Source organism: Lissotriton helveticus, chromosome 4_1, assembly GCF_964261635.1.
Source record: "Lissotriton helveticus chromosome 4_1, aLisHel1.1, whole genome shotgun sequence".
Classification (NCBI taxonomy): domain Eukaryota; kingdom Metazoa; phylum Chordata; class Amphibia; order Caudata; family Salamandridae; genus Lissotriton; species Lissotriton helveticus.
Genome location: NC_136063.1, coordinates 785281505 through 785297710, shown reverse-complemented (window position 1 = coordinate 785297710; position 16206 = coordinate 785281505). Strand labels below are relative to the sequence as shown.

At 41.9% G+C, this 16206-nt stretch overlaps 1 protein-coding gene across 2 annotated transcripts in view; it reads right to left on the bottom strand.

Moving 5' to 3' along the window:
* The window catches only part of ANKRD29 (ankyrin repeat domain 29), a 459839-nt gene that overhangs the window by 246830 nt on the left and 196803 nt on the right, over nt 1-16206 (bottom strand). Inside the window, exon 3 of one of the 2 annotated variants that reach the window (XM_078685682.1) lies at nt 4236-4334. The exons of the other annotated variant lie outside the window; for it this stretch is intronic. Coding sequence (XP_078541808.1) covers nt 4236-4334 — 99 coding nt within the window. The remainder of the gene's footprint in view (nt 1-4235; nt 4335-16206) is intronic. 2 annotated transcript variants of the gene reach the window in all.

Sequence of the window (16206 nt, the reverse complement as noted above, 5' to 3'; positions counted from 1 at the left end):
GAGGTGCATATGTTAGGAAGAATATATAGGCTCCTGTAGAGGATTATAATCAAAATGTGTTGCTTTAGGTGCTCAACATAGCTCAAAATAAAATAATATGATATAATGGCAGATCATTTACTTGAAAATAGGCCACATATGTATGTTTTTGTTTATGATTTATGCATTTCCCAGAGAGAATTCACTCAATACAGTGTGGTATTTAACACATCAAAACATATGAAACTGCATTTGCATGTCATTTATTAATCCAGGTAAAATGAAAGACCTAGATTGGGTGTCATCAAGTGCCTTAACATTATGAGGCAAAAGTTGAATTTCAGTTTCAAGTAGTAGATTTAGGGTTAATTTCTTTTTGTAAACCTAAATAATACAGTGTCCCTTCCCATAGCCACTAGAAAGGTGAAAAGTAATTCAGTCCACTGAAATAGATGCCATTGTTTGGTACTCATTGTGTAGAGAGTAATGTTGATGCCAAGGATTTTTTCCTAGAAACAAAGTTGGGAGGACTCCTGAAACTTGTATGTTGGTCAGTGGTTAATCTGTACAAATATAAGTGCGAGGGCCCTTGTCACGAGACCACTGCAGTTTGCACCAGCCATTGCCTTGCCAGTACCTCCAGTGGCAGAACCAACACTACTACCCATCACACCCTACAAGTGTGACAATTCAGACTATTCCAGGGCTCCAAAGCTAATAGAATCACTTACGTGGCTGGTATTAATAATTTGTAATGCATATTGAATTAATAAACAACTGTTGTTGTGTTCATCTGCAATTCAGACAAACAGCGCCACCACTTGGCAAACTGTCATAAGTGCTGGTGTCGACAATTAAGCGCCGGTCCAGAGCACCAGAAGCCACCAGCTCAAAATAAGCACTGATGTTGGTTGAATGTTACCTCCTTTTTTAATTTTATTTCAAACCTATTGGTCATAAATCATCATTGGTGGGGCACGCGGTTTAACGTTAGAAATACTGGGAGCCTCATGTCTTGACATAAAATATCAGTATTCCTAGCTTTCAGTGCAAGAAAAACAAGTTTTCATTAAAAGGGAGGAGGCTCATAATAAATGGCCCTGTCGCTTGCTTGTTTTTGTTTTATTACCGTTAGATATATAAGAGAGTGTTTCAATAATATACGTTTTTATACAAAAACTATCCACTGAAGTTAAGCGCATTCTTTGCTGCTGGTACCAGATATTTTCATTTCTTACTTGCATATTTTACATTTTCTTTCAAAATAATAAGAGTTATTTCTCTTTCTGTGAGCCTTCTCTCTTTTTTGTTTATAAACAAAAATACCTCTGATACCATAGATTACACTCTTTCTTGTTGCCACAATAGTCCTTTTTATTGACTTTGGGCTTTACCATATGATTTTGTGCTTATCATTCAATATTTTTACAAATTGAGAAAATCCTTCATTTCAAATGTTTACACCTCTAATAGATTCATATCTATACAAAACACATATATATACTCAAAACATAAATTTATACAACATATACACGATTGAATCATGTCAAATCATACGCATTTGAACTCTACACACTAAGGGCCAGATGTAGGTAAATACTATTTACCTATTCTTAAATACCGAATCATACTGATTCGGTATTTAAGAATAGGTAAATAGTATGTAGGTAATTTTTCGGTAAATTTGACGGATTGTGTAAAATTCGGTATTTACCGAATCTGTATTTACCGATTCGGTAATTGCCATTCATTCCTATGGGCCTGGAGGCCCATAGGAATGAATGTCAATTACCGAATCGGTAAATACCGATTCGGTAAAAGGGGCAATACATTGAAGGGTGTCAGGGTGTCACTTTGACACCCTGTTGCACCCCTCAATTGTGTAGGGGTGCACATGTTGCAGACATACATTCCCTAAGGGCATGTATGTCTGCAACATGGCACTGTTGGAAAAGCAAAAAAAATGCTTTGTCAAAGGTTTTTATTATTTACCACCAACTTGTAGTTGGTGGTAAATAACGAATCCTTAACTGAGGAATGCACTAACTTGAGTGCTCCCTACATCCTGGATTCGAATCGGTATGTTAAGAATTCAGTATTTTACTGAATCCTTAAATTACCGATTCGGTAAAATACCGAATCCTACAAAAATGCCACCTACATCTAAAAAGCCCAATACCGGTCGTAAGGGCCGAAATTCGGTAATTTCGGCCGTTACCGACAGGTATTGGGTGACCTACATCTGGTCCCTAATGCTTTGTATGATTCAATAAATCACAAATTAAACATAGAATGCCTATCTCTTGTTTGTCCTACTTATATTTACACTAGATCATTTCACCGGGACCGTGTACCTCTTTACCCTCGGTGTATCCTGATTAGGAAGTCCTCTATAGGGTAGGAGATTATTTACACCAAATATGCAGTGGGGCGTAATTCATTCCACTATAAATTACCAAACGGGTAAATCTATTCCTTTTTAGAGTTTTTGCTCCAAACCACTATTAATACAAATGCAGACGCGTTTCGACCTTCTCCAATTAGGACCAAAATATAATTTTCATAGTGAGGTCTTCTTCAGGGCTGGACAATGTTGTGGTAGGACATCTATACACCGGTTTTCTTCCAGCTGCATGCTCATGCAGAGGCTTCCTGCCTATTTCTGCTGGTTAACGTAGGTCAGGGTCTTCCAATAATCATATCAATTGTACTCTGGGAATCGTCTCCTTATAATCGGCAAATTTTCATCTCGGCGAGGCTTCCCTCTCTCCGGCGCATAAATCCAAGTTTCGGCGTCCATTGTCTCTCTTTTTTGGCCACGGTTTAAGTGGCAAGGATTTTATGATTTTTTGTGTGTGGAAATTGCATTAAAGTTATGGTTAGGATTGAAATGTGCTTATCAATGCTTAATTTAGTAACGCGGCGCTGGAAGGCACGAGTTGGTCTGACGGGCACTAAATGGCGCACTGAATTACTCAAATGGGCGGAGAGGGAGAGCACCCTGCGTTACCAACTGGCGAGGCGGCAGCAGAATGAAAAAGCGCTGGACTCTGCGCAGGCATGGGAAACATTGGTACAGGCCCTGCGAGATCTCAATTCCCCATGCGACACGGACAGTGACGCAGCTGGACTTCCTGCGTCCCTGTAATGCGATAGATTTCTAATATACTCCTACATACTCCAGTTAGTTTCCTCCTACACGCTCACAGTTGAACTGCTACTGCACTGATGGCGGGGGGGGGGGGTTGCTGTGCGGACAACCCATACTGATTATACCACGAACATTTGATCCTATGTCTATGCTGTCCTGCCTTCGAATTGTTGGGTGGGCTTTGCTACATTAGGGGAGGGGGGCCGTTTTATTGGGTGGTTACATCTCAGGTTTTCCTTCTTTACAACAAAAGTAAAAGCAGGACTGAACCACAGGGCGAAGACTATCCGCATCGGGCCTTTTGTTGGGCCAACATGTATATGTTGTATCTAATTTGCCGCCCGACCTCCGGGTTGCGGGCTAAATGGCCGTGTATCAGTTCCGCAATAAAAATACTTTAAAAAAAAAAATCAAAAAAAAAATCAATGCTTAATTTAGTTTAGTTTAAAAAATATAGAGTGCATAGGCTCAAAATGTTTCTTAGGAGCCCAGTGCTGACAATTGCCAGGGTTGCGAAATACCAACCTGGCTTGTGTTCTTCCACCACCCTAGACTTTTGACTCTTTTTTAATACACTAATGTAGGTTCCTTTATATCTCTACTTTAAATATTTATCACTGTTTCCTATCTGTCTATTCCCCCTTTGTTAGTCCTTTGTTGCCTTTAATTCGGTTGCTACGTATCAATAAGAAAATAAGTTCTCGTCGTCAAAAACGAGTGGCAGCGGCCACCACCTCGAACCACCAACACTAAACATGCACTGGATCTATTTTTAATCCTACTAAACTGATGCGGGAGAATCAGAATTAAAGAGACATTGCATGCAGTATGATTTTCCATACCGTTAATAAAACTAGCTGTTCCAGTCTCTGAAAGCTGGGACAATCCTATTTCGTTTACACCGATTGAGGAGTTTCTTTTGTAATAGTATACGTAAATTATCACAGTCTGTTTCTTTAGAGACTCTAAACCCTTTCATTAATGTGTCTCATTAAAAGAAACACATGCGCAAATATAAAAGAAAGCACAGTTTTAACTCAAGCACAATTCTAAAGAGTTGCGACACCAAGAAGGCATAATTATTAAGAAGCGAAAGATGTCCTACCTCTCTGTGTAGATTGACATCAGCTCCTTGTAAAACCAATTCCCGGACACAGTCTAAGTGGCCAGAGTAAGAGGCAACCATGAGGGCCGTCGAGCCAAGCTGGGCATGGGAAAAAATAAAGCGTACTTTACACAAAGGAAGTGTAGGAATTCAATCATTTATTTGACATTTTAAAACTGATTCAACAGGAAGCATTCTCTCTTTCTAACAAAGTCCTTCTGCTTACCTTTAGGGAAAAAACATAATAATCTCCTCCATTCTTTTAAAGCACACACACACACACATAACTGCGCACACTCACGCATGCCTGCAAATATACACACATGCAAAAAAGTAAACGCACACAAGCGTCTGCACACATACAATCACATGCAAACAAGGTGTGCACAAACACACACACCATACATGCCAGCATTTTAGAAGAGGAAGTGGGAGAATTTAGAAAAATAATCGGGATATTGTTTTTTTCCCATTTACTTCTATGGAGGCTTGAATCGGGTCTACTGCTATGCACGGATCTTGGGGGCCTATTAGGATATCTGGCGGATCGCCACTGCCGGGCCGGCGATCCACCCGCCAAATATCCATTTTCACCCCCGCCATATTAGTATGGCAAGGGGCACCGCAGCGGACAGAAAGACTGTCCCCCGGTCGCATTGCCGGCCGGGCGGAAAAGGCAGCCAATATGGTGTCAGTGCCTTGCAGGCACCGCCATCCATATTAGCATGCCTACAGTGACATGCCTTTCCATGGCGGAGACTTCGCCATGGAAAAGCATGTGGAGAATGCCTTTGGGGGCCCGTTACTGGCCCCAGGGGCGGTGGGGGGGGGGGGTGGATGCCTGCACTTGGGGTGTACCAATGGTACCCCCTTCATTGGAATGCACAAGGTGGCACGCACCGCGCAGTGCCTGTCACGTTGTGCATGCCAATGCACAACATGCATATTTTGCATTGCGGCGGGTGCTGCTGACAGCACTGCCAGCCGTAATGTAAATTGTGCTGGATGCGACCGCCAGGGTGGCGGTCGCATCATAAGTGCAATAGCTGGACCGCTGCACCTCGGGCGGTCGATCCCGTTTAACGTTACGGTGGCGGGCGGCCGGGCGGAATAGGCCCCTTAGTGTGCTGCTGCAGGATCGGATATCAGAAACACAGATACATGTTTTTACCCTTATCTGTCAGGAGCACGGAGAAAGCGCAGGCAGAGAGTCAGTGACAAATATGTTGTGCACTGGCCTGCCGGCTCAGGTTGAATACTATAAGTCTCACTAGACCAGTCCCCGCTGCAGCCCGCCGAAGAATCAGGTTTTTGCATGAAGGAATCGGGAAGCGACTAACTAGCATTGAAATCGGTAGTCTCTCGCCTGAATCGGGAGGGTTGGCATGTATAACACACACACACAAAGTGAATGTACACACAGACGCACACGATATACCTCCTCACTCAATTCCAGGCAGTTTACTTTAGCAGAAATAGAATACAAGATGTGTAGACTTATCTGAGATAGATTTGTCCTTTTCAAAGTCTTGTGTCCTGGTTTAAGACAGTCTTATCAAATGAAACAAGTATAATTTACACCTGTGTGTGTTACAATGCATTTATAAAGGTAGTAGCATGATCGTCGATCAGTTTCGTCGATCCGTTACACATTAGTATATAGCATACATTTCTTTTACTTTTACAGATTTTTATTGAAATAGAAAAAAATATAGCATAGTCACACTTTCAATTCTACAATATATATATCAATGCACTTACATCGCAGTGAGTCCAGTCAAATGAGATATTAACTGTTAAGAACGACAAAATCCAATAATGCAAAATATATAGAAACGCATCATTGCAGGTCAAGGTATGTGCATGTGAATGAAGGATCAAGGATCAGTGGACTGAAATTTGCCATAAAAGGCAGAATAGGCATTGAAAGGTGAACGAATAAAAAGTGAGCAGACCAACATCCAGTCTCACCACACCTCTCCAGTGGCATGTCTCCCCTCCTGCCTCTGCCCCCTTGAGAAGTTGATGAATCAGGTAATGGAACCAAATAAGGAACAAGTAAAGATATACCCAAGTGGATACAACATGGCAGAAGCGAAGTTCAGTGATGGAACTTGTTAGTAATTAAGGGGAGTTGCAAATCCAGCAGGGGACTCAATTACCAGGCCACGGAAAACCTAACAGGAAGAGCGCAGCTAAAGGGATATTTATTCAGAAATCTCATCTGCGCTTTCAGCCCCATGTCCACAGAAGTCTGCCAAAAGCACATCCCATGCCCTCGCCTGTTTCAAGGGGCGCCTGACCAGGTGTGCTTCACGAAGCAGAGGGATACCCTCCCATGTTGCCCATCACACCACGTCCACCTACCGGCCTTCAATCTACGGACGTTAACGTTTTCCCATAGCATAGTGATTTTGCGCTTAACCAACACTATGGCTAGGCCAATAAAGCGACTAGTGACTCTGTACTTGGCAGGACGGGGGTAGATACACATAAGGCAAAACTGGGACGAAGGAGCCAGCGCACAGTCAGTGTTTTCAGCCAACAGACACATTACCTCAGACCAACAGAAGGTTAAGTGCGGGCATATGGAGGATGTCCCCCAAAGTGACTTTCCAGCAAAGGAAGTCGGTCGACGAGATGGAAAAATAAATACTAAGCTTCGAAGGTGTGAGATATGCACGATGAAGGATATAAAAATGGATTAGCTTAAAGCTAGAGTTACGAGAGATTTTGGGTTCCACTTCGGGAAATAACCTTTACAACGTGGTCATTAGACTGCGATTCCTTTACAACGCGGTCATTACAACGACCGCGTTGTTATAACGCGATGCTATTACTATACAAGTCATTACATCGACTTGCAGTAGATGGCGCTCTAACATAAGGAATAGTATAATTTACTATTCCAACACCTTCCCTACTGTTGCGTAGGCTGGAGTTGGAATAGTAAATTATACTATTCCTACTGTTAAAGCGCCATCTACTGCAAGTCGATGTAATGACTTGCGTTGTAATGGCATCACGTTCTAACAATGCGGTCGTTGTAACAACCGCGTTCTTAACCGCATCCGTGCGGCGCCGATTCCGCCCCTGTGCTGGACATTCCAGAAAAGGGCGCGGTCGTGACGGAACCGTTCCGTCATCAGCACAGCTCAGCCGTGACTGATGACGGAACGGTTCCGTCACCAGCATCGAAGAGGTTAAGGAACATGATGGGATTGCATGCATTGTAGCATGCTAATTCACCAATTCCCACATGCTGGCCCAATCTCCATCTTAGATGGGAGATCCTTGGTCCCCCTCCCAACGAATCCACAGCACTACTATGGGGGAGCAGGTATTGCCCCTTAGGGCCAAATAAAGATCTGAAACCAGATGTCGGAAGTTGGAGGTGTTACAAAGGAAACAACAGTTCGTGAGAGGTGTGGGCTCTACTCCGAGCTGGCCCCATATTGTGTGTATAGCTGCCGTCAAACTACAGTATAGCAGAAATTGTTCCTCTGGAATATCATAGTCTGTGCAAAAGTCATCAAAAGGCCACAGCATGCCATCAACAAACAGTGTGTCCACTGTGTCCAACCCCGCCGCCACCCATTCCAGCTAGCGACCCTCTTCAATTCCCTGTAGTTGTGTGAGCAACACCCGGAGCGGTAAATTCTGGCAATATTGCGATCATATGCGTGCCCTAGTGAGAACATGCATGCAGCATGCCCGGAGGTCTGTCATCTTATGATGACCATTATGGATGGCTCAGTTAAGTATCAGGGTCCAAAGCTGCTGTGAGTTAAGGGGCTTTGGTATCCATAGCAGTCCAGGGACGCTCCGCGCAGGGAACCAGCCTGCATACCAATGCAGTACAGATAAAAGTTAGGGCATTCACCCCTCATCCGTCATCACAGATTGCAATTTGATTTAGGATACACAGCGCGACTCTTATTCCAAATAAGGTTGAGCAGGATAGGGTCGAGCTCCCAGAACATGGCCTGAGGAATCACCAAAGAGAGCACCGCAAAGAAATATAGGAAGCAAGACCAAGCCACCATCTTAGGAACTGCGATGTGGCCCGCTACAGATAGGGGTAAGGTCTTCCAAAATCCCATGCTCTGTGTCACTTGTGGAATCACAGAGATGTGGTCAATGAGTGGTTAAGGGACTGCAAATATGGCAAACACCAATTAGGTATCACTTGGCTGATAGCCACAAACATTTATCAATGCATTTCTCGCACCTTTCAGAACACTTAAATAGTCCAGAAGCATCTGGTAAAGAAATGGACGGACATGCACCAAATAACCCAATTTGCACACAGTTAGGAAAAGAAAACATGATGAAGAAATATATTTTTAAGTGGGAGAAAACAGTATTTTAGAAATGAAGACAAAATGTGCCTACATGGTTCCTCCGAAACAGACGATTTTGTGTAAAGCGGAAAACTCCTCCACAAACATCGCACTGAGGACATTTGTTTCTCAAATGCCATATCTGATTTTGGGAAGGGAACATTTGTCAATACCCTAAATAAGTTTTTTCTGTAACCAGACGCAGTTGTAGATTACACCTTTCATGACTCACAGATTTCATAAAAAATTTACAGCAAAAGCAATCTGGGCAACCGAAAGAGAATACCACTATGACTTCTGTGAAGGAAAGGAACCCATAGAACTGTTGGCGTATTATAAATCACTTGTAAAAGGGGAAGCAACAGAAAATAATACTGACAATAGTGAAAGCAACTGATTCAATTATTTCTGCAAGATACAAAGAGGAAGGGTCCCAGTGGAGGCCATCAAAGAACCAACGGAGAGGCCTTATCAGAGCACGACCATAGGTACATGTAAAGGAGCCTTACGGCCAATGAGCCCATAGCTATATCAGGAGTGCTTAGAATATACAGAGTCCTAAAGTCAGAAGTAGAAAAAATTATAAGGAAGGGCCGCACAGATGGTGCCTCCGGTCCAATGGCCTCCCCCAAGTTGTATTCAAAACCGCAAGTTCTGGTCAGAAAAACTAAAGCTCCTCTTCAATCATGTATTTGTTTCCCAACAAGTGCCAGATTCTTGGTGAGGGGCAACTATCCATCCTATAATACAGAGGGGTGATTGCTCAACCCTGTCAACTATTGACAAATATCCTTACTCAGCAACGAGGCCAATAACTTTGGGGCCTTTTACTCTAAGATCTTGAGCACTGGGCTACTGAGCTTGATTGCGCGGATGACCAAACAGGCTTAGGGAAGAAATGGGCAGGGCCCTCTCTTTATTAATCAACAGAACCCTGATTAATTGATCACTGCTTTATCTTTGCTTCATGGATTTTAAATCTGCCTCTGATTTGGTCTCTAGAGGCACCCTGTGGACCAAGCCTTTGAGCATGGGTATCCCATCAATCCTGTTAAGGGGAATCATCCTGTGATATTCTAACACTTGGTTTGTGCTAAAATTGGAGCTGGTAGAATTTTATTGCAAAAGATTTATGCGACCACAGGCATGAAACAAGGCTGCGTTTTAGCACCACTGCTGTTCAACATATTTTTAGCAGACCTTTTCAACGTCATTAGATAACGTTAATGCCCACACCCCAAGGTTAATTGGTCTTCCAATATCATGGCTACTCTATGCGGGCGATGTCCTCTCAATGAGCAAACCAAGGATTGGATTACAGTGTCTCTTAAATGTAATCATGGTTATTCTCTTACCAACAAGTTGCATGTAAACCTTGACATAACTAAAATAATAATCATGGCTTTGCTAGGATACACCAAGGAACTACCCAGAGCTGTGCGGAGGCTGGTGGACATGGGTTTACTAATAGCGCGCAGAGTGGTGGCATGTTGATGGATGAGAGGCCCGGTGCCGACACCTAAACGATGGGCACATGAGATGACATATTGTTGTACACAGTCGGAGAACTATAGTGAGCTTCTGCCCCCCACAAGCAGACCCAAGAACTTCTGGGGTCTTTACCAAACCTACCTAGCGAGTAAAGGAGGCACCAACACAGACATAGAGCTACAGGGAGATTGAGACCTGAGGGCAACAATGGCAGCCTTATCGGGACAATGAGTAACTTGTACTAGTGGGGATTGAGGGCATGAGCGTTCTCATAGTTATTGTCTGACGCTGCTTGATGTGCACCTATGTACCATGAGACCCTCCCGGGTGAGTAGTGCGCTATACAAATGGCATGATTGATTGATTGATTGAGAGGTGTGGCGCCGCGGCCAGGGCGACTGATGCTGGAATCTGGGGATCAGGGTTCGATCCCCGGCTCCGGCGGCAGGTTAGCCCAGCACCATGCGACTCTGGGCAATAGCTTGCTTAATCTTCCCGACGGCCCCCAGCGCCTAGAGACCCTAACGGGTGATTGTGCGCTATACAAATGTGGATTATTATTATTATTATTATTATTATTATTATACTAAGCGCCACCTGCCCTGCTCTTTTGGGTTGTTGGCTAAATGGCTGTGTAATGATTCGAGTGGAAGTAGTCACAAAATTGATTTAATAAGGATGCAAAGACAATCAGAGGGGTGGGAGGGGGGATATGGGAATGTCACTCTTAATTATTGTTTGTTACAAATTAAAAAAAATATTAAAATAAAAAATAAATAAAAAAAAACTAAAATAATAATCATGGGTAACAAAATTTAAAAAAACAGCAATTGGGTCCTGAATGGTCACCAAGGATTGGAGGAATATGAATACAAACATCTTGGGCTCCTTATAGATAATCGAGGATCATTCCTCCCTCACAAGCAGTATATTAAAAACAGCACCCCTTCCCTGCTCCATACATTCTGTGCACTGGACAAATAACTTTGTGGGCCGACATTGGTCCCTATGTTGACAGTCATCCAGGCAAAATTGCTTCCTACACTTGCCTAAGACTCAGAAGAGCTGAGGGGAAGAGCGGAGACACTCCTGGATATGGGCTGGCTTTACCGCTGGTTGTGCCCGGTGCGACAATCCTTTGTGGCACCCCCTCCTTGACTTCCTTCACCATGAATTCCCTCGCTACCACTCATCACCAGTGCACCTCATCTCTCCATAACCTCTCTATGACAAACATTTTATTTTTTTAAAGTGCTAATCATAGCTCACTCGCACTCAGTTCTGTGATCTGTATATACACGTTCTCTGCAAGAGCCACCCACATGAACCATCTGCGCTAATTTATGATGAGCCATAACTGCCACTAGGTAAAATTCCAATCTCTCACCAGTAGGAGCATTAATCACCAGGTTATCTTGAAATTTTTATCGTTTCCTGAAAACTGCTGACCGCACAAGGAATTTCACATGCTTAAAAAACAAAAGCTGTTTTTAAACTCAGTGCCCCCCCCCCCCCACCAAAGGCAGCGCCAGGTGTGGCTCCACCAGTCGCACCACCCTAAAGCCGGCCCTGTCCTGGATAAAGTAATTTCCCTCACCTACAAGAGGGTTTTCCACCTGCCACAACGTTCCTCTACAGCTCAAATCCACCTATAATTTGGACTAATAAGCAAACAATCACCCATAAAGATTATTTTCTGAATTTGTACTTTAAGCTTCATTGGACCCAAATGATACATTCAGCCATCTGCTTTGTCTGGACATTGTGAATTCAGGGGAGAAAGTGCCTTCACTGTGTATTCTACAAGTGTCAATATCCGATCTGGGGGTTATGGAAAACTTTGGTTAGCTTCAACATCTGCAAAAGATACCCTCACCAAAAATATGGGCATATTGTCCTTGTTGGAAGAAAAATTGGAATTGACAAAGCATGCACATGCATGGAATGTTACTAACAGTTATCCAGTACTTACTAGCCAAGCTTATCTTGGTGGGTCTTTCTAAAAAGCCTTAAAGCATACTCTTGCTATACCGTCTCAGAGGACGGCCCACCATTGATGTAATTCCAAAAAGGTGCAAGACTGACTCTATAAGGAACTCTAGATTTTGTGGGCAACCTAAGAAGTCAATCAAACATATTGTGGGCGCTTGCATTGCACTGGTAACTGAGAAAAGAACTTGCCTAAAACAATCATTAAATCTAATGGAAATTCGCTCCTGCTGGCATGCAGTTGTGGACTCAATTCAAGCCTTGAACATTTGCTTGAGTGCACGCTTTGTAAAGTTCATGAATACGGTGGAAAAAACACATGGTTTAAAAGTTGTAAATAAAAGCCGCCATGATTTTGCTTATTTATCTTTTTCCTTCGATTTATAAAGTTTTATGCTTATTTATTACTTGCTGTCAATTGTATACATTTTATTTAAGTTTTAATATCTGCATACAATGTTATATTTTATGAAATGTACATACTTCACTTCCCTTTTTGTTTTGTTTCCTTGTCCCCCCTTGTTTTCCTTTTCCATGACTTAGATATAGGTGTTTATTGATTCCGTTTTATTATGCCTTCTCAAATTTATTTTTGTATCTCATATACCTTTCATTGATTGAGTGTATTACATTCTGTATTCTATGCTATGTTTTGGTTTCAATAAACTTGAACTTAAAAAAAAAAAGTTGTAAATAAGCCAGCAAGGGGTGTTGCTTTCTCAAAATTAAATTTATTTTTATTTTCGACGTATTTAGATATTGGTTTTATATGCACTGGTTTAAATTCACTAGGGTAAATACATTTTTGCATACGTTCGTAAACCATGGAGGTTGGGAAGATTCCCAGTCCCTGACTGATGCCCGGGCCTTTGGCTAGCATAGACTTGTGGAACCAGAAGTGCACTTTAAAATGGCATTTCTCTTTGGCAGGGATCCTCTTGAGCTTTTTAAGAACAGAGGAAGTTTGTTCATGCTGAAAAATGGTACAATGTAACTTGTGTGGGAGTTTTGCATATCTTGAACCTGCAGTTATTTTTCTTGCTGATTTGTGTTGTTCTCCTGGGTAGAGGTGGCTACAAAAAGTATATTTTTCATTTTATAAGCGGGAAATCATAGAAGTCTAAAAAATGCTGAGATTGATTCAATTCCGAAAGATAAAGGGCTGAGTCAACCCAGCTGGAAATCGAGCTTGCAAGGAGAGACGTTGGCCGACACTATGCAGGTATTCAACACACTGACCTATCCATCAGCTGTGCAAGTGGCATTACCTAACTCAGTGCTTCCCAAACCTTTTAGAGCCACAACCCAATTTGTAGAACAACAAACCTTCGAGACCCACCTAGCTTTAATGGACCTGTGGCAGAGGCGATTTTTAAATGTAATAGTACACATGCTCTCAAAAACCTGTGAATTACCGAATAACTGTGAACCCGATTCACAAAAGTAATCTGAGACAAAATCCTAACTTTACGACTTTCGGTATTCACAAAAGAGATTTAGGAGTAGTAAAGTTAGGAAGCCCTTTGTGAATACCGAAAGACGTAAAGTTAGGATTTTGTCTAAGTTTAGGAGTAGTAAAGTTAGGAATCCTTAAGTAACTACTCCTAAATGCCTTTTGTGAATACCAAAAGTCGTAAAGTTAGGATTTTGTTTCAGATTACTTTTGTGAATCAGGCTCATAGTCTTTACAATTGTTTGAGTACCTCTCTAACATCAATTGTTTTTAAATGTCACAACCTTGACCACACCTTTTGATATGTCTTTATCGGACTGTGGTCATAATATTGATCTGCCAATAAAAGTGGCAGATGGTGAACTGCCAGAGCCGGAACACTTTTCAGAGTAGGGTGCTGGTCTAGAGCATCTGCTCACTAAAATCACAAGGCTTCTGAAATATCTTGATGTTGATATAAAATATTTTTAGTAAATTTGAAAAATCTCTTCTGCAGCAGAGTAAGGGATATGGCTACATATTCTTTTTTGAGTAAAAAAAAGGTTCAGTGGTGCATTTTGAACTCGATATCTATATATATCAGATTTATATATTGCGAACACTGCACGTGGGCATTGGGACACATTACATGAGCACCAGACTACATTACATAAATTCGGGTAATTATAAGCACAGGAGATTAAGTGATTTGCCCAGAGCCAACAAAGAGACTCAAACCTGGCTCCCACGCCCGTATTTCTCAATTAAGGTGTGAAGATTAAACACAAGTGGGATGAGTCTGTATGATTACGTATAGTGAGCACATTCTCCGATGAAATGGCTTTGTAAAGTAAAAAACACAGCAGCTAAAAGTACCGAAAGGTATACCTGGAGTTGTGCTTGGGAGTACTTGCAAGGGTTTATTTTAAAACTGGATTAGGAACATAGTTCAGCACCTTAGCAGCAATGGAGCTAGAACAATTTTCAGAGTGTGGTTGCTGACATCAGTGTTACATCACTGTAGTCCTATGAGTTGTTAAAAATCCTAGCTTTACACAAAGTGTAGCAACCGTATTCAGGAGGAGAGTGGCAAGGTCACAGTATGCAGCTGGTGGTGCATTCTGGAGCACACTGCTACAAATATAATACTAAAGCATCATATGGTAGTACACTGTCATTTACAGGCAGCACATTATTCAGTGAAATGGTCACTAAATCTGCACAGACACACAGTTTTACTGATAAAACTATAAAGCACACATATGATAATAGGTCGTAATCGGGTTTCAGTGAGCATTTATCATTCGCGTATCACCAAGTAAAGGTTTCCTGATTTTCTTCCTATTACAATCTTTGTTTGCATCACATTTCAGAATTACAAAAAATATTCTTAATTTTTGCTTTCCTAACTGATGATACAGTCTGAAAGGTGTGCATGCATTTACCAGTATTTAAATTCTGTTGTATTTTACAAAAGAAATGACATCATAAACCTTTCCCTTTTACACTCTATGTACACCTGCAAGACCCCACATACTTAACTTAAAAACTACTCTTACTTTGCAGTCAGAGAGAGAGAAAGCACTTCTGTTAGCATTTAGAATATAGAACATACTGCCTCAAATAAAAATGCTGCTCACAGACCCACTGGGTCCCTGAGTTCAACAGAATCCTTGCAACCCAAAGTTAAAAAAATGACATCTCACCTGCAGGAACCTGAAAGGGCTTCTTGGAAAAAAAAATGCCTCCCGTTATAATTAACTTTACTGAGCAGGCTGCCTCACGGCCAACGGGTAAATAGAATATAATACAGTGGTCGAATGCGGTCCACTCATTGGCGGCCTATCTTCATGAATGCCCTAAGTAAATGAGGTCTAGCCTTCATCGAACTGTAGTTGCTTCCACAGTAAAGCAAAAGAGATCAAGACGTAATAAAGATCTGCTAAGAGGTCCAATGATCCAGCTAAAAAATGGTAGGTCGATGGAATCGTAAACTTCCCCTTCTTTAACATATTGCTCAAATATGTCAGAAGATCTGCTCCAATCAGCACCCCCTACAAGCTTAACAATAATAATGAGCATACCAAGTACCCTGGGCATAAAAACATAACTGTCTCTGCAACTTATGTGGCACATCCTGATAAATCTAAACCACCACGCCCACTCAATTCCACCCCTCAGTAATTGTGAGCGAGAGCCTAATATTACTTTCATCATTATCAATTTTCCCATCAAAGAATTAGGAGCTCGATCCACAACAAAAAGGAAACCTGTTCAACCAACTAACAGATTTTTTGATAACAAATGTTTATTGTTTATAAAACGAGAACCAGGTCTCTAGTATAACAGGACACAAATATGCAGTTACATATGTATTCATCCAGTCAAGCTAATAGGCAAGACAACCTCCACTCAACCAGCTAACGGATGTCTCAATGTTACAAAGGTTTTCTTGGCCTATCCTCCACCCGATAATTTCTGAAAACTCCTCGAGACTCTAGAGGCAAGCTCAGAGTCTAATAGCAATGACAACTGAATTGTATGGGTTTCCAAATCAAGCAAACTGTTTTGTTGTGACCATGATATCATAAACCTCGAAGACAGCACTTCTCAGGAAACTCAAAGCGCAGGAAATGGCCGTATATGAAATGGTAGCACATAGTCTACACAGCCAGCCTCATCCCTAGATAAATCTCCCCTTTGGAACACTCTTCTG